At 39.7% G+C, this 20,458-nt stretch overlaps 2 protein-coding genes across 21 annotated transcripts in view; both read right to left on the reverse strand.

Annotated features, from left to right (window-relative positions):
* The window catches only part of APC (APC regulator of WNT signaling pathway), a 138,395-nt gene extending 134,213 nt beyond the window's left edge, over positions 1-4,182 (reverse strand). For 6 of the 13 annotated variants that reach the window (XM_082374728.1, XM_082374723.1, XM_082374737.1 and 3 more), the window contains exon 1: positions 348-486. Coding sequence is in view for 6 of the 13 variants with exons in the window: in XM_082374738.1 (XP_082230864.1) it covers positions 348-512 (165 nt within the window). In the remaining 7 variants the exon portion in view is untranslated. Of the gene's footprint in view, positions 1-347 lie in introns of all 13 variants that reach the window. The other 7 variants (XM_082374738.1, XM_082374736.1, XM_082374724.1 and 4 more) reach the window with 2 other exon arrangements.
* Positions 4,183-5,143: 961 nt separating this feature from the next.
* Positions 5,144-20,458, reverse strand: part of LOC309622501 (uncharacterized protein) — a 152,293-nt gene continuing 136,978 nt past the window's right edge. For 6 of the 8 annotated variants that reach the window (XR_014240915.1, XR_014240916.1, XR_014240918.1 and 3 more), the window contains one exon: positions 5,144-19,698. The gene's annotated coding sequence lies outside the window, so the exon portion shown is untranslated. The remainder of the gene's footprint in view (positions 19,699-20,458) is intronic. The other 2 variants (XR_014240917.1, XM_082378584.1) reach the window with 2 other exon arrangements.

Here is a 20,458-nt window from a genome sequence, read left to right on the forward strand (position 1 = left end):
GAAGATCGAAACCAGGAAGATGGGGAGGCGATTAAAACAGGAGGACGACCCACCCACCTAACGCGAAGGAGAGACCGCTTGCAGGGCTGACGCTTCACTAGGAGCCAGGAAAGGTGCGGAGGGCGTCAGGCGTCGCAACCCCCACCCACTGGGTGAGAACGGAGGACCTGCAAAGCCAGGGGCCAACTGGAGGCCTGAAAGGGGGCGCGGGGCGGGGAGGGGGTGGGACGTGGACACAAGGGAGCGGCAGAGTCCAGCTAAGCACCACTACGGTCTAAGCACCGGCGGGGCAAAGCCGACAAAGGTCTGCCAAAGGAGGAGACGCCGAAGCTTGCAGCTTCACTCACCTGCCAGACGTTCGCCCCGCGGACAGAAGAACGGACGCAGCCCCGGCGCTTCCTCTCCTGCCGGACACAGCCCCTGCCGCCGCCAGAGCTCCAGGACCCGAGAGGACAGGGTGGTGCCGAAGCAGGCAACGCGGCGACCGGACCCGAGCCGAGGGAGGCGTACATAGGGGGCACCGGGGGGCTCGAGAAGGCAACTCTGTGCTTCGCCTTCCTTACCGGTAGCCAACAATGCTTCCCAAGAACAGCATCCTGCCAGCCTCAGCCCACTGCTCCCGGGCCTTCACCCGCAGCTCCCCCCCCCCACCCCCCAGCAGCGGCCGGGTTTCCGGCGGCCACACCCCGCCCCCTCGCTACTTGGCCTCCGCCATCTTGTCGGAAGCGGGGAGAATGCAGTGCGCAGGCGTGTGCCGAGGTTGCGGGCGTCCCCTAGCCTCGCGGAGAGGGAACTATATAATGCGCAGCCGTATCGGCCGCTGCGCACGGTTGCGGTGTTCCGCTTCGGCGTCGCTGTCTTCTGTCTAGCCCGGGTACTGCCGGCTTTTCCTGAATTGTACTGCGGCCAAATTAATAAACCCTTCTGCCCACCCCACAGTCATTCCGCAAAAACCTATCTCGTGCCTACTATATGCCAGCTCCCAGGCTAGGCGCTGATGATAGATTAGTAGAACTCGGCTCCAGCGCTAAGGATGCTCATAATCTATTGAAAAAGCGAACTTTTCTTCTAGTGAAAGCGAGAGTAATTTCCTAATTTCTTGTTTTGTAACTGCACACGACCTCCTCTCTCTTGCCCCCGCAATTTTAATTCAAAACATACCTCTTCTAGGAAGTCCTCCCTCTCACACTGTTTGATCAGTTCTTTTACCTTGCGTTACCTCTTTAGCTTTATTTCATTCAGCATTAATTCAACAAATATTTGAGTTTCTATTATATACTAGATATGATTCTAGGTTTATAGCAGTAAGGAATATAAACTCATGGGACTTACATTCTAGGGGAGAAAATAATAAAAGACTAAAAGAAATCAACAAAATAACGGTCGATAGTGAAAAGGGATGGGAAGACAACAAACCACGAAAAGATGATGGAGAGTGAGAGGTGGTAATTAACGAGCGATCTCTCCAGAGATGACACTTGATCTGAGGCCTGACTGACCATAGGAGCCAGAAGTCATGAGACCATCTGGGGCAGAGCCTTCCAGACAGAGGAAACAGCAAAAGCAGAGGCGTGAGGTGGGAATGAGACCAGCACTTAAGGGACAGAAAGAATAGGTGGCATGGACACCTGGGGAGGAAATGAGGTCAGGGGGAGGCAGGGGCCAAACTAGGTAGGGCATTGAGGCCATGGTAAGAGTTGGAGTTTACTCCAAGCGGCCCCTCTGTCTCGGTGACGCTGCCCGAACTACTCCTCCTCAGTCACTTCTAGCTCCTGACTGCCTCACTGCACGTGCTGATTCCACTGTCCTGAAGACCCTTGCTCTGGTTCTTTACACATCTAGCTTGTCATCTTTCATGTTTCAGTTTAAATGTCACCTCAGAAAGGCTATCCTTCCTAAACTAAGTCTCCCTCCTGCCCTCTCATTAGTCTCCATCATTGCACCTGATCATTTCTTCCAGGGCACTCAACATATTTTTAAATTATATGTTCATTGTTCTTCACTGGCTCTCCACTAAACTGTGAACTCCACAAGAGAGGGAAGATGTTTCATGTACCAGTGAATACCCCATGCCTAGCTCCATGCCTGGCATGGGTGGTCACTCAATATGTTTGTTGTATTCATGAATGTGGAAGTTTGTCAGCACCTAAATAGTCAATGGTATACTACATTGTTTTGCACTTGTTGGTTTTTAAAATTAAATGCAAGTCATTTCCTGTTTATGTCTCCTCTGCTAGATTATAAATAGGAATGAGAGAGAGAGGGGGAGAGAGAGAGAGAAAGAGAATGAGATGAAGAAGAGTAGGTGATGGTGGGGTAGTGGGCAGAGATTGTATTGCATATTTTTTTAAATACATTTATCTTATTTATTTATTTTTGGCTGCGCCGGGTCTTCGTTGCTGCGCGCGGCCTTTCTAGTTGCAGCAAGCAGGGGCTACTCTTTGTTGCGGTGCGCGGGCTTCTCGTTGCAGTGGCTTCTCTTGTTGCGGAGCACGGGCTCTAGGCACATGGGCTTCAGTAGTTGTGGCTCGTGGGCTCAGTAGTTGTGGCTCAAGGGCTCTAGAGCTCAGGCTCAGTAGTTGTGCTGCATGGCCTTAGTTGCTCCGCAGCATGTGGGATCTTCCTGGACCAGGGCTCAAAGCTGTGTCCCCTGCATTGGCAGGCGGACTCCTAACCACTGCACCACCAGGGAAGCCCTGTATTGCATATACTGATATTTGCAGGACTAGGAGGACGAAGGCTTCAATTTAATGGAGCACCTATTATATGTGCTGTGTACTCTGCTGGACACTTAAACCTCACTACACCCCTGCTAGGTAGTTATCCTTGTTTTTATACATAGAAAACTTCAGAGAGATTAAGTCACTTGCCCAGGGTTCTACATTAAGAGATAGTGCCGAGCCTAAAGCCCATGTCCTTCCCATCTAGAGAAACTGGATTTCAAGATGGGCTTGTTTGGTGATTTAAGTCTGTGTCATTAGCAGGCTCTCATTAGCGATTTCAGCTACTGCCATTTAAGAATCCCAATCATACTGCTATTCTTGTACAGGATCTCAACAAAGGGCCTGATTGGAAACTGCTGTCATTCTTTTCTTTCAGACTAGAGCAGAACTCATTTTACCATTTCCTTTTCATGTCTTTTTAAAATTTGTATTTCTTTTTATTAATAACTTTTATATGTTTGATCAAGGGAAAAGAGGAGATACAGAAAAATGGGTGCATTCCCTAAATGCTAGCTGCATCCCCTCAGTTAGGCTTGTTACTGAATGACTAACTCTTTCATCTAGGTCCCAAGTAATACTTTAGTCATCAGAGACAGTTCTCTGGCAAAGAGTGACAGGGTTACTGCAACAGTCACTTATCCCATCTACTCATCAGAATTATACACCATCGTTTCCCTCTAAACAGGATAGCTGCCTCAGGATAGCTGTGAGGAGCTACTAGAAAGGATGGGGCCACTATCTTATACCCAGGGCCATTCAGTTTTTATATGAAGGCCATTCAGTTTTTTATACTGTTAACTCACAATAACACACACTTGTCCACCAAACCCAGTTAGTCCATAAGCAAACCAAGTAGTAGGTGGGAATATATACCGAAAAAGACTCCTCCACCTTCTACCCCACTGTAGTATGATTCCTCCTTAGAATAAATCCTGGAATCAAGGCAATGTCTTTGGTTTCTATGGTATTCTCTCCTCTTATGGTTAACATCTGTTATGGGTTGAATATTCCCCCACCCCTCAAAAGATATGTTGAATTCCTAACCTCAAGTACTAACCAGTATGAACTTATTTGGGAGTAGGATCATTGCAGATGTAATTAGTTAAGTTAAAATGAGGTCATACTAGAGTAGCGTGGACCCCTAATCCAATAACTAGTGTCCTTATAAGAAGACAGCCATATGAAGAAAGAGACACACAGGGAGAAAGCCATGTGATGACAAAGGCAAAGATTGGAGTTATGTGGCTACAAGCCAAGGAACACCAAAGTTTGCTAGCCAACCATGAGAATTTAGGAAAAGGCAAGCAAGGATTTCTCTACAGGTTTCAGAGGAAGCATGGTCCTGTCAGTACCTTGATTTCAGACTTATAGCCTCCAGAACTGTGAGACAATAAATACCCATTATTTTAAGCTACCCAGTTTGTGACACTTTGTACAGCAGCCCTAGAAACAAATACACGATCATATGTGTGTGTGTGTGTGTGTGTGTGTGTGTGTGTGTGCGTGTGTGTATATATATATATATATATATATATATATATATATATATATGTATATGTATATGTTAGGGCCTGAAGTATAGGAAAGAGGTGGGGATGAGCAGTGAGGAGGTCTGGGTTACTGTCTCAATTTGGCAGCAACCAGTTGCAAGACTATGGGGCCAGTCCCTCCACCCCACGGAGCAAGTCTCCTCATCTGCATGAACAGGAATTATGATAGCTGCTCTGCCTACCTCAGAGCTCTGCAGCGATAGCTAACAAGTATTCCTCCAGAGATGATATAACCAAGATGACCTGACAGTTACTGAGAAACAATTATGCAAAAAAACAGGGTTCCTGCCCTGGGGAATTTTACAGTCTGGTTGAGGAGAAAGGTACTTTCCTGTGATAATATAACTAGCACAGGTCAAGTGTCAAGTGTGTAGTTTGGATCTGATTCACTGTTGATATGGAAAGAAGAATCCTTGTGGACAGGGGTGGAGAGGAGAGAACTCATGAAGAACCTTAGCAGAAAAGGCATTCGTTAGAAGAATATTGGGTGCCTGCAGGATATTCAGGAGCAACACTCAACATTATGCCCAGAACTGGTCCCGAGGAGCCACCCCTGTATCCACTGCTGGATACAGATAACCAAAACTGGGACCACCAACACCACTTGACCTAGACACTGGCTGATGTCACTGCTGCCCTTGGAAACAGATACAGTTACTATTGCTGCCACTACTCTCATTAGAACAGAGGGTCACTGTGACTTCACCATGCTAGCTGTCAGTCCCAAGCCTGGGGACAAATGATTGACACAACCCAGGCACATGTTAACACTCTAGCTCAATGCTGTCCAATAGAAATATAATGCACGCCATATACATAATCCTAAATTTTCTAGTAGCCACATTAAGAAAATTAAAGAAAAAGGTGAAATTAATTTCAACAACATATTTTATTTAAGCCAATATATCCAAAATATTATCATTTCAACCTGTGATGCTACTGCATTTCATGTGCTCCGTAGCTACATGTGGCTAGTGGCTATCATATATGACAGCACAGCTCTAACTGATAGGGAGGCTGGAAGAATGACCGCATGGACTTTGGATTTCCATTGTGAGAGGTGGGCTCTGCTTCATGAGGAAGGCAACTTCCCAGACACCAGAAGAGGGTTCAGATGCAGTCTTGTGAATGGAAGACAAAGTTGAAGGAAAACAAAGACTGGATTGTAGAGAAAGGGAAATGGTAGTGTAAGGACTTTCATTATCAGTCTTATCCTGTAGTGACTGGGAACCACAGAGGGTTTCTGAACTGGGGAAATCCTTTGAAAAGTTTAAGAAAAGTACCATGCAGATACAGGTATAACTTTAAGAATACTAAAAGTGGAATTAGAATCCTGGATTTTAGTTATGCTTCCTATCTGTGCAGCCCTAGGCAGGTTGTCCCTCTGGATCTGTCTTCTCATCTTCAAGGATGGGGATGATGATATCTGTCTCTCAGGCTTGTTGTGAGGATTAAATGAAATATTGTGTGTGAAAATGCATGGCACCTACCAAGCACTCAATAAATGTTACTCAAATCTGGATGAATCTGAGTATTAGAGATCTAGATAAAGAGCAAAGAGGTTGAACTATTTCCCCAAAGCCAAGATGAACATTCTAGAGTGAAAAATCAGAAATATGTATTTCAGATACTTCAATTCTGTCTCAGCTTGAACAAGTTAAAAAAATGTACTTGTTTCCTAAGTAGCCCATTTCTTCCTTGAAGCTTTTACTGGTCATTCCTGGCTGAAGGTGTTCTCTCCTTCCACAGTCCCGGGTTCTCCTTTGGGCAGTATGACATGGTGTGTTGGGCTCATGCCTCATCTTCTTCACCAGGTACATACATGAGGGCAGAATCCATGTCTCATTCATCTTTGTATCTATGCCCTACAATGCCTTGAACTGGAAGCATCCAAACAAACAAGATCAGCAAAATTTGATAATTTTAGAACTTGGTTGATGAGAACCATGAATATCCATTATACCATTCTCAGTGCTTTTGGGTATACTTGGAAACTTTCATAATAAAGAGTTAAAAAAAAAAAGACATCCAAGAAACTTCTGCTTCAAGATAGCAGAGTAAGTACAAGTGTTTACCTCCCTTCTCTCTGTATCCCATTAAAATGTCAGCAGGGCTTAATTTTCAATGAAACTAATGAAGGTTAAGCTTCAAAGACCCCTATTTGCACAGGCCCTTTCCAAGGTCCTGGAAGGTGCCTTAGCAATATGTTCATGTGTTTGTACGATTTTCTAAAACCTGCAAAAGTAATATATTTCAACCACAATTGGTTAAGGGCATTGTCTCTTCCTACTCTGATTTCCCCTCTATCACAGCTCTCCTTGTGTCAGGTAGTATTAGAGTGGTTGGAGTCATTTTGGGATCCAGTTAAAGGAAAGTTGAGCTTGGGATACAATTTGTTAGAATTGAGTGGGAGAATATTTATATGATTCACAGTCACTTCTGTGAGTAGTATTTTATTGCTAGCCATCCTTGCAGAGGAATAGCTTCCAGGAATACTCCTCCAGCCATTGTCTGACTTTCCCAGCATCGTAACACCAAGGTGCAGGGCCAGAGGTTGTGTTGCAATATGAACACATCCTATGGTACTTGTACCAGAAGTAAGTACAGAGCCAGAAGCTAGTCTGTAGAAAATTCTTCCAAATTTTATAGCTCCTATAAATGAAACCTAATAGAAACGTCCTCAAATGTGACTACAATCTTAAAAAATTACAAGATGCCAAGCTAAAAAAAAAAAAACCTATCAGTAATAAAAAATTTTTTGATCAACCATACTTGAAGAAACACTGAATGATCTGTTCAATTGATACAAATATGATAAAACAAAATCACTGTCATATGCAGAGGCAAGTAAAGAGCATCCAGACAAAAAATGTAGGGAAAAAGTATTATATAACTATGTCAGGCAGTAAAATAATAAACATACTATATTGTTTTTTGGATTTTGTGATATTTGTGGATTTTATGTTAGCATTCCAAAATGTATAATTTGTTGTGATTTTTTCTCATTCTAAATTAATATTTACTTCCTTACTTAAATTTGTATTCAAATTTTCTATTTTTTCTCTTACACAGGGACTCCAAAATTGATCTCTCATTAAACATTGATACCTGAAATTATAATTGGGGACTTCAACATCCCCCTCTCAGCAACTGATAGAACTAAGAGTCAGAAAATGAGCAAAGATATAGAAGACCTAAACAACACAATCAACCAACAGGATCTAAATGACATTTATAGACATTCTACCCACAATAGCAGAATGCACATTTTTTTCTTCAAGCACTGATAATAGACCAAATGCTGGGTCAGAAAACAAATGTTAACAATTTAAGAGAATTGAAACTATACAAAGTATGTTCTCTGACCATTATGGAATTGAATTAAAAATCAGTGAGAGAAAGGAAACAGGAAATTTTCCACATACTTGGAAATTAAACAACACCCTCTAAAATCATACCTTCTGGGGAATCCCCTGGTGGTCCAGTGGTTAGGACTCCGTGCTTTCACTGCTGAAGGCCCGGGTTCAATCTCTGGTCAGGGAACTAAGATCCCGCAAGCCACACAGTGCAGCCGAAAACAAAAAAATATCACATCTTGTCAAAGAAGAAGTCTCAAAGGAAATTTAAAAGAATACACAGAACTGGGACTTCCCTGGTGGTCCAGTGGCTAAGACTCTGCGCTCCCAATGCAGGGGGCCCAGGTTCGATCCCTGGTCAGGGAACTAGATCCCATATGCCACAACTAAGAGTTCGCATGCCTCAACTAAAGATCTCACATGCAGCAACGAAGATCCTGCATGCCACAACTAAGACCCAGCGCAGCCAAATAAATAAATAAATATTTTAAAAAAAAAGAATACACAGAACTGAATAAAAATTAAAATACAACATTTCAAAATTTCTGGGTTATAGCTAAAGTAGTGCTGAGAAGGTAATTTATACATTAAATATTACTCAGAAAAATTAGAAAGATTACATTAGGAAAGTCTCATATCAATAACCTTAAGAAGCTAGAAAAAAGAAAGAGCAGAAATCAATGACATTGGAAAACAAAATAAAACAAAACAAACAAATGCAACAAAAAGCTAGTTAATAGACTTCCAGCAAGACTGCCAAAGGGAGAAGACACAAATCATCAATATCAGTAATGAAACAGTTTATCATTACAGTTCCTGCAGCCTTTAAAGGAGTAATAAGGGAATATCACAGACACCAATAACTTATAATTCAACAACTTAGAATAGACCAATTCTACACACCACCAAAACTCAAACAAGATGAAATAGAAGAGTCCTATAACCATTAAAGAAATTGAACTTGTCATTATAATTCCCTGGAAAAAGAAATGGAGAATCCTTTCAAGTATTCTGAGAAAAATTAGCACCAATTTTATACAATCTGTTCAGAGAATAGAAGAGGAAGGAATACTTCTCTATTCACTTTATAAGGCCAGTATTACTATGATACCAAAATTAGATAAAGACATTACAATAAAGAAAACTACAGACTGTCTCCCTTAAACTTAGATGAAAATATCATCAATAAAATATTAGCAAATCAAATCCAACACTGTATTAAAAAATATACATGACCAAGCAGGACTTATTCCAGGTATGCCTGACTGTTCAACATTAAAAAAAAAATCAATCAATGTAATCTACATATCAATAGGCTAAAGAAGACAAACCATATGGTCGTTATCAATTGATTGAGAAAAGCATTTGACAAGGTCCAAATCCAAAACCTATTCATGACAAAACCTGGACCTGCTCCCTGACCAATAAGTGTACATAAAAGGGAAAACATCCATGAATGTTGAGAATGGGAGAGTGTTCCATCAGTTCATGAGAGATTTTTGACAAGTATCTGTAAGACAGGAAGTGACAGAAGAACCAAGGTGGAGGAAAGACTCCAGCCCAGAACATAAGGGGAGGAAGACGCCAGTGGAGGACCACAGCAGAGGTGGTTGCTAGTTCTTCTTGGAGAAGTCTAGCAAAGATACAGTTTAGCCAGTCATAGTTACAAACAGAAATGCGATATGGAGCACTGTCAACACTAGTGCTTCCCAACCATTTTTATGTCATGGCACATGTGGGAAATAATAATATGTGTAAGGGATGGTTTTAAGGAAGTGATTTCAGATCAACAACTTTCATATGACTTTGTCTCTAAAACTGATTTGCCTGAGAAGGCATCCGGAGTCATACTGGTTCTCTTTCTCGACTCCATTTTCACAATAGCTATCCCACCACTTTACCAAAGAGAAGCAAGCATTTCTCAATGATTCATTGCCCTGAATGCCAAGCAAAAGAATAATTTAACATTTATTAATGCCCCCAGTCCATCTCATTAAGACATTGATCTCTAATTTTACTTTTTGTGCTGGTAATTTTTCTTTAATCAATAAGAATAATTTTAAAACACATTACCTTATGCTTACAAAAATAAAAATATAAGAAATTAAATTAAATTTGTTTCTGGCAGAGAAGTATGATAGGATTACTAATAAAGATTTTCAGACACTTCCACTTCTGGATAAGATGGAGTAATAAGTACCAGGTTCACCCTCAAGCTTTAAACAACCCAAAACTGGACGAAATATGTGAAGCAATGTTTTTGTTTGTTTGTTTTTGAGGCACTGGACACCTGGCAGTGGAGAACAGTGAGCTCTGAAAGACAGGAAGCAAATATTATACCTTAGCTGTTTCTCTTGCCTGTTTGCTCTAAGGAGGCCAGCTGCCATGGTGTGAGCTGCTTTATGGAGAGGCCCATATGACATGGAACAGAGGAGGTCTCTGGCCAAAAGCCAGCAAGATACTGAGGTTCTTAGTCCAACAGTTCACAAGGAATGCAATCCCACCAACAATCATGTGAGTGAGCCTGGAAGTGGATCCTCTCCCAGTCAAGCCTTCAGATGATACCACAGCATTGGCTAACAGCTTCATAGAAAGACCTTGAGCTACAGGGAGCCAAGTAATTCATAAACTATGCTCAACTTCCTGACATATAGAAACTGTGAAATAATAGCTATTGTTTTTAGCTGCTAAGTCTTAGAGTAATTTGTTACACAGCTACAGATTAATACAGGAAGAAGATTAATACATGAGAAGGGATAAATTCCATTTCTAACACTGCTGGAATTGGACAAAGAGCAGGCTTAAAAATCTTCATCACATAACCAATTACACATTTTAACTCTTTGCCTTCTAGCTCTTGTACCTGCTTCAACTTTTCATTCATAATAGAATAAACTGCCATTTATCTAAGCTCCACCTATTCCTTAAAGCTTTCCAACTAAAGTGACTAAATGTAATAAAGTAAGCAGCCAGAGATACTGTGTTTTTCCATCTAATGATAGAAAAAAAGAAAACACTTCATCTGGGTAGAAATTGATAATTAGCCATATCCAATTCCTGGACATCTGGCTTTTAAATGAAACTGAACATAGTAATGTTTGTTTCCGGGGGCATTCTTTTACCGAAAATGCAACTTATTCTTTTGGTCTTTAAAAGGATAACATCAATGCACTTTTAAATATCAAGTTACCAAAGATTTGTCTCAATTTTTTTACATATTACCATGGTGTTACATGTTTATTGTAGAAAATCTGTAAACCACAGAAAATTGCAAGAAGAAGGAAAAAAACCTCACCATCCAAGATAATTGTTCACATTTTGATGACTATCTTCCCATATTTGACTTTAAAAATAAAAGGAATTTCAGAATAATATTTTTTCCCTGAACAACAAATCCTCATTAGCAACAAGAGAATATTTTAATGGATGAAATTTAATGAAGAACACCAAACCATTTATGCCACTGAAATCCACATCCATTTTCTCATACAGTTTTAAGATGTGGCTGATGACACTGATATTTTAGGCCTGACAACCAGTCTGAATGGCTCAGGGAAATATCCCACAAGGCTAAAGCAGCCCTGGCAATATATTGAGGGTAGTGGCGCTTGGGGAAGCAACATAGGTTTGCACGCATTCTCCCTTCATACTGCCTCTGCTGCTACAGAATTTGTGGTGGGCAGGGGCTCATAGCCTTGCACTCGGATCCTTAACTGGCTGGAGCCAGCTCAAAGAAGTGCTAGAAAACTGACTGTTAAATTTCAGGAATTTTGTGAGCTAGTTCTTAAACACAGTCATTATTAAAAATTCAATGATGTAAGCTTTCAATGAAATAAATTACACTCAGAGCAAAGGTCATACTCAAAACTCATCATTTTTAATTATTTTACTACATTTTGCTGTTGCCTGTGTTCCTGATGCTGTTTCCATCTACTGTATCTGGATGGTGGAAATAGTGTATAACGGTGTGCTGAAGGACTTCTCTTTGTCCAGTGATTTCACGTTGGTAGTTTGGAATTGTTCAGTCTGAGAGTATTTAAACCATGGAAATAGAAGGATGCTCCAAATTTGGGCTCAATTTATTGTTTTGTTGATTGTATAGTGATGGAGAAAATGTTAATACTGTAGATTAAACTTAAAAATATGTCGTGTCTATAGCTGTTACATTGTGACTAGCACAAAGTTCAAGGAATTATTCCTCCAGTATTCAAAAACTATTATCAAATTCATCCAAGTCGCTCAGGTCATTGGTGAATGAGTCAAGTTCCAACACATATCTTTGTTGTTTCACTTTCATCTTAATCATTAATGTTAGTGAAAATATCAGCCAGGATTCTTGTCAAAACTACACTTGTTTGTTATTTACAATGGTATGTTTGCTACAGATACAAAAGTTCAGCAAAAATCAGTGAAACATTCACTGGGAATCAATTGGCTATATGGAATTCACACTAAAGAATAATGTATATTCTATTATTATTTATAAACTATGTGTTCTATATCCTTTATATCAGTAGAATTTAAAATAAATCTGTGTGTGCATTCACGTGTGTGTTTCAGAAAGCTGGTTGTTAATCATTTACTAATACACTTCTATTCAGAGCAAATGCTTCCCTTTGCCCCACTCACCATAGCCTCCAGCAGATCCCTTTCAGCTAGGCACAGACTGATAAATCAGTAGGGAAAAGAAGTGAAAGAAAAGAGCTGGGGGGAAAGCAGAAAAGGGAGGAAGAAATAGAAAAGAAAGAAAGGAAAGAGAAAGTTCTCCTTGTCTTGTCTTTCAACATCAGTCAGCAGCTGTCTACGAGAAAGGAGACAAACCACTGCACAACCCGTGTGACCTGGAATAACAAACATGTGTGGGATTAGCTGGCAACCCCACTTTTAGAGAGCTAAGAAGCCAGCAGTCTCCGTCAACAGTGACCATGCTGACTCTGGGTCAGAGGTTGTTTTAGGGTTTTTTGTTTGTTTATTTTTAACATTTAAACAATTTAGGTATAATTTATACACAGTAAAATTCCTCATAGAGTACAGTTCTATGTGTTTTGACAAATGCATATAGTCATGTAACTACCACTGCAATCAAGCTATAGAACATTTCCATCATCCCCCCAAATTCACTTAAGCCTATTTGTGATCAACCCCCCTCCCCATCTCCAGATGCTGACAGCCACCAATGTTTCCTATCCTTCTCGTTTTGTTTTGTTTTCCAGAATGACATTTAGAAGGACTCATATAGTATGTAGCCTTTTGAGTCTAGCTACTTTCACTTAACATAATGTATTAGAGACTCCCTCATGTTGTTGCCTGCATCAGTAGTTCATTTCTTTTTATTGCAGTGTACAGATTGCAGTATACAGTACCACAGTTTGTTACCCATTCACTGGTTGAGGAACACTTGCGTTGTTTTTAGTTTAGAATGATTATGAATAATTCCACGTGTTTATTTACTTACTTAAAGACTTTTTTGGAAGAGCAGATTTAGGTTCACAACAAAATTGAGAGGAAGGTACAGAGATTTTCCACATATCCCCAAGCACCTTGCTACATGAATCACCTTCTGCATTATTAGCATTACTCACCAAAATGGTACATACATTTGTTACCAAGTATGAAACTACCGTGACACATCACAATCACTCAAAGTTCATATTTATCTTAGGTTCACACTTGGTATTGTACATTCTGTGGGTTTGGACAAATGTATAGTGACATATAGCTGTAATTAGAATATCATACAGAGTATTTTCACTGCCCTTAAAATCCTCTGTGCTCTGCCTATACCTTTACCGCCCCTCCCCAAGAAACAGTGATGTTTCTATTATTGCCATAGAGTTGTCTTTTTTAGAATGTCATATGATTGGAATCATACAGTATGAAGACCTTTCAGATTGGCTTCTTTCACTTAGTAATATGCATTTAAGTTTCCTCCATGTCTTTTAAGGACTTGATAGTTTATTTCTTTTTAGTGCTGAATAGTATTCCATTATATGGATGTATTACAGTTTATTTATTCATTTATCTACTAAAGTACATCTTAGCTGCTTCCAAGTTTTGGCAATTATGAATAAAGCTGCTATTAACATCTGTGTGCAGATTTTTGTGTGGATATGTTTTCAATTCCATTGAGTAAATACCAGCATGATTAATGGATTGTATACTAAAAGTAAGAAACTTACAAAACTTAGTTTTGTAAGAAACTGCCAAACTGTCTTCCAAAGTGGCTGTACCATTTTGTATTCCCATCAACAATGAATAAGAGTTCCCATTATTCTACATCCTTGCCAGCATTTGGTGTTGTCAATGTTCCAGATTTGGTCTTTCTAATAGGTGTGTAGTGGCACTTGTTTTTTATGATTGAGTTTAGAGAACTGTTTACATATTCTGGATACAAATCTTTTAACCGACATGCATTTTACAAATATTTTCTCCCAGTCTGTAGCTTGTATTTTCATTTTGCGGTGTCTTTTGAAGAGGAGAAGTTTAAAATTTTGAAATCCAAATTATCAGTTGTTTTTTAAATAAAACACGTTTTTGGTGTTATATCTAAGAAAACTTGCCTAACTCAAGGTCAAAATGTTTCTCCTATGATTTCTTCTAGAAGTTTTATAGTTTATAGGTTGTACATTTATGTCTATTATCTATTTTTGCACATAGCACAAGATAAGGGTAGAGGTTCCTTTTGTTGTTGTTGTTGAACATGGACGTTGTAAATTGCTCACCAGTTCCCAGGGGTTAGTAAATTCCTGAGACAGGAAGCTTGGAGGAAGGCTCAGGCCTATTCTTCTTCTACCTTGAACTGGAGGGAATGGGAAGGCAGGCATCTGCTAAGAAAGAGAGGCATTATTTCCTTTCACTGTAGTGGCAGGAATAAAAGGCTTTAAGAAAATTATTATTGAAGCAAGAAAAGTCTTCTATTACAGGGCTATCTTCCCTCCTATACTAGTTCACATACCTCCCCCCCCCCCCAAACACACACCATAACCAGGTGTTACTAATCTAGTATTCTGAGGCGGAAGAGAGGTCAATTATTTTTGTAAAAATATTTTATGCTGGGATGTAGAATGGAGGTCACTTTGAAATACAATAGCATCATCTCTTCTTTTGTGTGCAGTTTCATTTCCCAAGTAATAGGGTTTTTTTTCAAACAGAATTTGCTTTGACCTAATCCTTTAAATTGTACGTGCAACCAAGCAATATGTGTACAAAGGTGAGTACATTTTAATTCTAAAACTGATTCTATTTCTTAAATGTTTTACTTTTCTCAAATGCTTACTGTAGTGTATTATTTATGTTTCAAACCCCTTTACTCATCCATGCTGTCTCAGTAAAACATTAAGAGCATAGCATTACATTAATCTCCACAGCAATTAATATCATAAACCCCAGATTATGGCTTTGTTACTAAATGTAGCAGATGGGAGACAGAGCTGAGAAAAACAAAGCTCCCTTCAAAACATGGTATTTTAAAAAGTTATTAAAACTGATAGCGGAGGGAGTACAGGAGTAGTAGCTCAAAGTAACTCGCATGATATTTACCTAAATTCCTTATTTACTTCTAAGAAATGTGCTTAGGGCCAAAATCTTATCTCACAAATTAGCTCATAGGAGTTACATAAGAATGAAGTAGAACATTTTGGCAAAATCTCGCCATAAGGAACTACTTGGATGTATTGTTTCTAGGTGTATTACCCATAAATTGCTATTCCAAACTGGCTTTTCAGGTATTAAACACAGAAGATGCTGGACTTGCCTTTAGTAAAAGAACAAAAGGGCCCCTTTGGGTACCAGAATTTAATTAGTTTCTGGCTGAGGTTGGAGAAACACGATGCCCACCATTTGTTCCTGCTGGAGGAGATAGAAAGTTGCAGGGGAGGAGAAGAGGGGGAGAGGGTTCCATTGCTGTACTTAGAACCATCAAATCCTGATGCTAGGAATTTAGGAAAAGCAGCCCTACAGAGCACGGAGCTTCCCTTTCTCAGTGCTTTCTGAAACAAAGGAAACAAGCCAGATCTCAGATGGACTCTTGTCCTGGACTGAAAAGCTTGCAGAGGGCAGGGCGGCAGTGAGGGCGGTAGCATGGATTGGTTTAGTCTCCACTTCTGCCTCTAGCTCCTTGGCTGAAAGCTTTTAGACTTAGGGGACCAAAGACTTCTGGGTCCTTAAAGTCCCCAGGGAACCATTTGGGCGGGGTCATCCCAAGCAGCATTTGACTAAAATTACCAGAGTGTCAGCTGGATCAAAGTGATTCTGAAAATTGAGGCAAATTGCCTAAATAATTCTGTTCAAACATACAGCTGGCTGATGCAAAAGTAGTCTTTTTGGCTTATCTTAGATAACAATGAAAGTTATTCACATCATTTAGTAAGCATACGTGAGAATGAAAGTAATTTTTTTAGGAAAATGTATATATTAATGTGGATGAAGTTGTTAGAATACATTTATCCACAGCATTTACTAAGAGCAGATGACAATGTCTAAAAGACAGACTCTGATGGCAAAATTGTAGAGTGAAGTATGAAATCTACACATACCTTAATCTCAGGGTTAAGAGTCATAATGGTGACTTCCTCCATTGGGCTGTTGGGAAGCGTGTAATATTTTGGGTAAAAGGGGGCTCTTTGAGGCAATCAGTGGCTCTAATATACCAAGAATACCACAACATCTTTCTTTAATTTTCTATCTTAGTTTCCTAGGCTGAAGTTAGTGTTGGTATTAGTTAGTGAAGGTATTATTCTAATCTATATCCAAAGAGTTTACAATTCCTGGGCTCACAGAGCTCATGCTAATGCAAATTCCATCTTGTCATTCCACTATGTACTAGAGTGATGTGAGCTTTGCACTGGGCAAAGCTTCAAAGAGTTGGCAAGAAAATGAAGGGCCTGCCCCAAAGAATGTCCTGCTTCAGCCTCCACTGAGCAAAAATTCTTCAGTGGAGCATACCAGCTGCCCCAGAAAAGCAGAAGTACAAAATCCCTATCAGTGAGCCTAGAACCCACACTGTCCAACTTGAAAGTGCATTGGTATTTGTTGAAGCTCACTATAGAACAGGCTATTGTCAAGTTCTCATGGTAAAAGACAAATAGAATCTCTTTTTCATTAGAAAGAAATGTTCATAATAAATATGATACATTTAAAATTGGATTTTATTGTGAAGATAGACTAGTTTTTTTTTTTAAGGTTAACATTATCTTAATTTAAATATCTACAAAATGAGCTTCTTCCTTTGTACATTCAATGACTCTAGCTTATTTTCCCAAAATACATCACATAGTCAAACATTCCCACCAAGCTAAGAATAGGAACAAGCTGTTAGTAAGAGGGAGTGATGGGTGAGGACTAGACCTGCCAAGACTGAATGATTATAAATGATCCTAAGTTTAAAAAGGCAGAGATTTCCCCCCACTCCATTGTGTTATAACATCTTGCAACAGCAGCACAAATGCTTCTTTGATTTACAACCAAAATGGCAGTATTCCTTAGGTCTGGTGACTTAAAGAAGGAATTCTCCCCTGACCTCCTCCCGTAGTGGGGCATAGTGGGCCAGATGCAGCTCTCTTGCCCTTTGACTTCTTCAAAAGCAAATAATTGATTTTTTTAAATATCATGCTTTTCTTGTTTCTGATTAAGCAAAATGAAAGTTATTACAAAGAGAATGTTGATTGGCTATTCCTCATCTCTGGTGAAGATGGAGAGCGAGGAATAGGGTTCAACTTCGTTAGAAGGAATTTAGGGTTGACGGAGGAAGAATTTCGTGAATCCAGGAGTTATGAGGCACAGAGCAGATCCTGATGAATGTGCTTTTCCTGTCCTTGGAGAACTTGCAGGAACAAGAAGACATACATTCACGGGGAGAACTTGCAGGGACAATATGGCATACATTTAGGAGGAAGGAGGGGGTGATAACTGTAGTAATGGACTCAGGAATGCAAAATATTAGTTACGGAATAACAGGCCACTCAGTTGCTAAGGAATCCTAAAAATAGGGATGAGTGACTGGCTGAGAGGGGTGGGGAGGAGTAGATATTTCCGTGGGTTTCATTGGGCAGCCCAGACCTGACAAAGGCAGTGCAGAGCTGCTTCTGCAGCTGCAGCAACAGAGCAGCAGTGAGCATGCGCAGCTACCTGACCGCCGGCTATCTTGCAGAGCTATTCTCCACAGTGGCTGCACTTTCTTCCCGTGCAGGCCGGCCCCAAGGAACACAGACCTCAGAACCACAGTAAGGACTGGAGGCTCAGGTCCTATAGAACAGGGGTCCAGCGCTCCTCCAAGAACTGTACCCATTTACACATCCCCAGTCCCACTCCCATCTACTTTTCACACTGATCCTCCAGCTTGGAAATATTTTGCATTACAGACTCACACCCATCTTTCCACAGGGTGTAAAGCTGACTATTGGGGAAGTGATGAAAGGAATCTAAGGGTAAGGGGCAGAGTGGGAGATTTTATTTTAGAGGAAAGTAGTTTTTGTTTTCATCCTGGACAGGTGACCTTTTCAGTCTGATGATTTCTAGTCTGATGGTAAAATATTTTAAACAAATATCACTGCATATCAAATAAATGGAGACACTGTCTAGGGAATTTGCCTGCATAGTTGCCACATCCTCTAACTGATAGCCTATCAATACTGTGCTACTGTTTTTCTCTAAGAGAAGTTCCTTTAGAGATTGTGACTTTCATCTGTTATTTCCTGCTTGGTGGTGTTTAAAAACATTCTGATGTTGCTGTAAGGAAGCACTTTGCTCACCAGTTTATTTTTCTTTTGTTGATGGTAAAGCATGGTAGAAATGATATTTGGTCGCTGTGTGGACACTGGGCAGATGGCAGGAAAATGGAGAGAGGTGGGGACACATGGTAGAGGACATCAGTTGTGAAACAGAACCCAACTCTCCTCCTCTGAGCAGGTGTTGCTACAGGACACAGCAGGTTGGGTTCATGTTCTCTGAATGCCTTTGATGCCTTTGTCCATTCTTTAAAAAACTGGCCCCCAGAAAGAAAGCTCAGGGCTGTTTCCACAGATTTCTACTTTAACCTTGATAGCAAAAATATTAGTTCGTGGGCTTAGAGGCTCACTTAGTGACTTTCTGTTTGTGGGGTTACACAAAGGACATCCTAACCCACAGGAAAAAAAATCTTTCCCTAAACTTTCACTGAGATTCTGTTTGTTTTTTTAAGTCATTATCTCTCTCTGAAAGGCTCTGTTAAATTCAAAAAACAAAAATAAGAAATCCTTGGTAGGAAAGAACTATTATCAGTATTAGACATTATAGCCTTACAGTCTGATGATAAACTAATAGGGTATAGGATACAGAATAGCTTTTTTCATTTTTAAAACAAAATATAATTTAGATTCAGTAAATTTTAGCCCTTTTACTGTCCAGTTCTGTTAGTGTTGACAAATAAACACAGTCACGTAACCAGCACCACAAACAAGGTGATATGGAACACTTCCATCAGAGCAAAAAAATTCCTCTATATCCTTTTGTGTCAAACCATTCTCCATTCCTTAGCAACCACTGATCTGTTTTCTGATCTGATAGGTTTGCCTTTTCCAGAATGTCATATAAATGGGCACATATAATATATAGCCTTTTAAATCTGGCTTTATCACTTACCATAATTTGAGATTCATCCATGCTACTTTCTGTTTCAATAATTTGTCCACTTGTATTGCTGAATAGTATCTCACTGTATGGAAGTACCAGATTTTATTTATTCATTGCCCAGTTAAGGGACTGCTGTGGACTGAATTGTGTCCCCCACAAAATTCATATGTTGAATCCCTAACCCACAATATAATTGTATTTGGAGATAGGGCCTTTGGGTTAAATTGATTATAACCTTAATTAAGGTTAAGTGAGGTCAAAAGGGTGGGGCTCTAACCCAATAGGGTTGGTGCCCTTATAAGAAGAAGAAGAGACACAAGAGTTCCCTCTCTGAGCACACACACTGAGGAAAGGCCATGTGAGCACACAGAGAGAAGGCAGCCATCTGCAAGCCAAGAAGAGAGTCCTTACCAGAAACTGAATCAGCTGGCACCTGGATCTTGGACTTTCCATCTTCAAGAACTGCAAGAAAATAATTTCTGTTGTTTAAGCTACCCAGTGTGTGGGATTTTGTTACAGCAGCCTCAGCAGACTAATACAGGGATGTTTGGGTTGTTTTTATTTTTGTAATTATGAATAAAGCCATTATAAACTAGAACTGGTAAGTTTTTAATTTTTTAATTTAATTTTTAGAAATAGCTAAAACACTTTCTTGTGGCTCAAAATTGTAAACAGTAATATTGTAGCAAATCCAATAGATGGGCTTGTTCAGCATATACAACTTATTGTATTGCACAGCACCAACACAGTGTATTATCAAATTTCTTTCTTTTTTTTTTTGCCAATCTAATAGGTGAAAAATATTGTCAGTGTATTTTAACTGAAATTTTTTTCATATGTTTAGGAGCCATTTATATTTTCTTTTCTGGTGAACCATTTATCTCTTTTGTCCCTTTTTCTATTGGTCTTTGGTTTTTCATTCAGCATCTTATTTGTAACAGCTATACTAAGTTAATTTGCTATGTGTTTATAATATGATTTGCAAATTCTTTTTCCAAGTTTCTTTCTTTTATTTGATTTTAGCATGTACTTTAAAATTATGTTTGATGTTTTTGTGTTATAGTTTAGAAAGGCCTTTACCATTCTGAGGATTTTCTCTCTTTTTATCATTCTTATATTGCTTACTTTTTGGTAAACGTTTAATTCTTTGATCCATTTGGAATTTATCTTGGTATAAGGGAAAGGTAAGGGTCTGTGGGAAGTTGATTCTCCATGGATCTCT

Source organism: Balaenoptera borealis (genome assembly GCF_965194805.1).
Source record: "Balaenoptera borealis genome assembly, chromosome: 2".
Classification (NCBI taxonomy): Eukaryota; Metazoa; Chordata; class Mammalia; order Artiodactyla; family Balaenopteridae; genus Balaenoptera; species Balaenoptera borealis.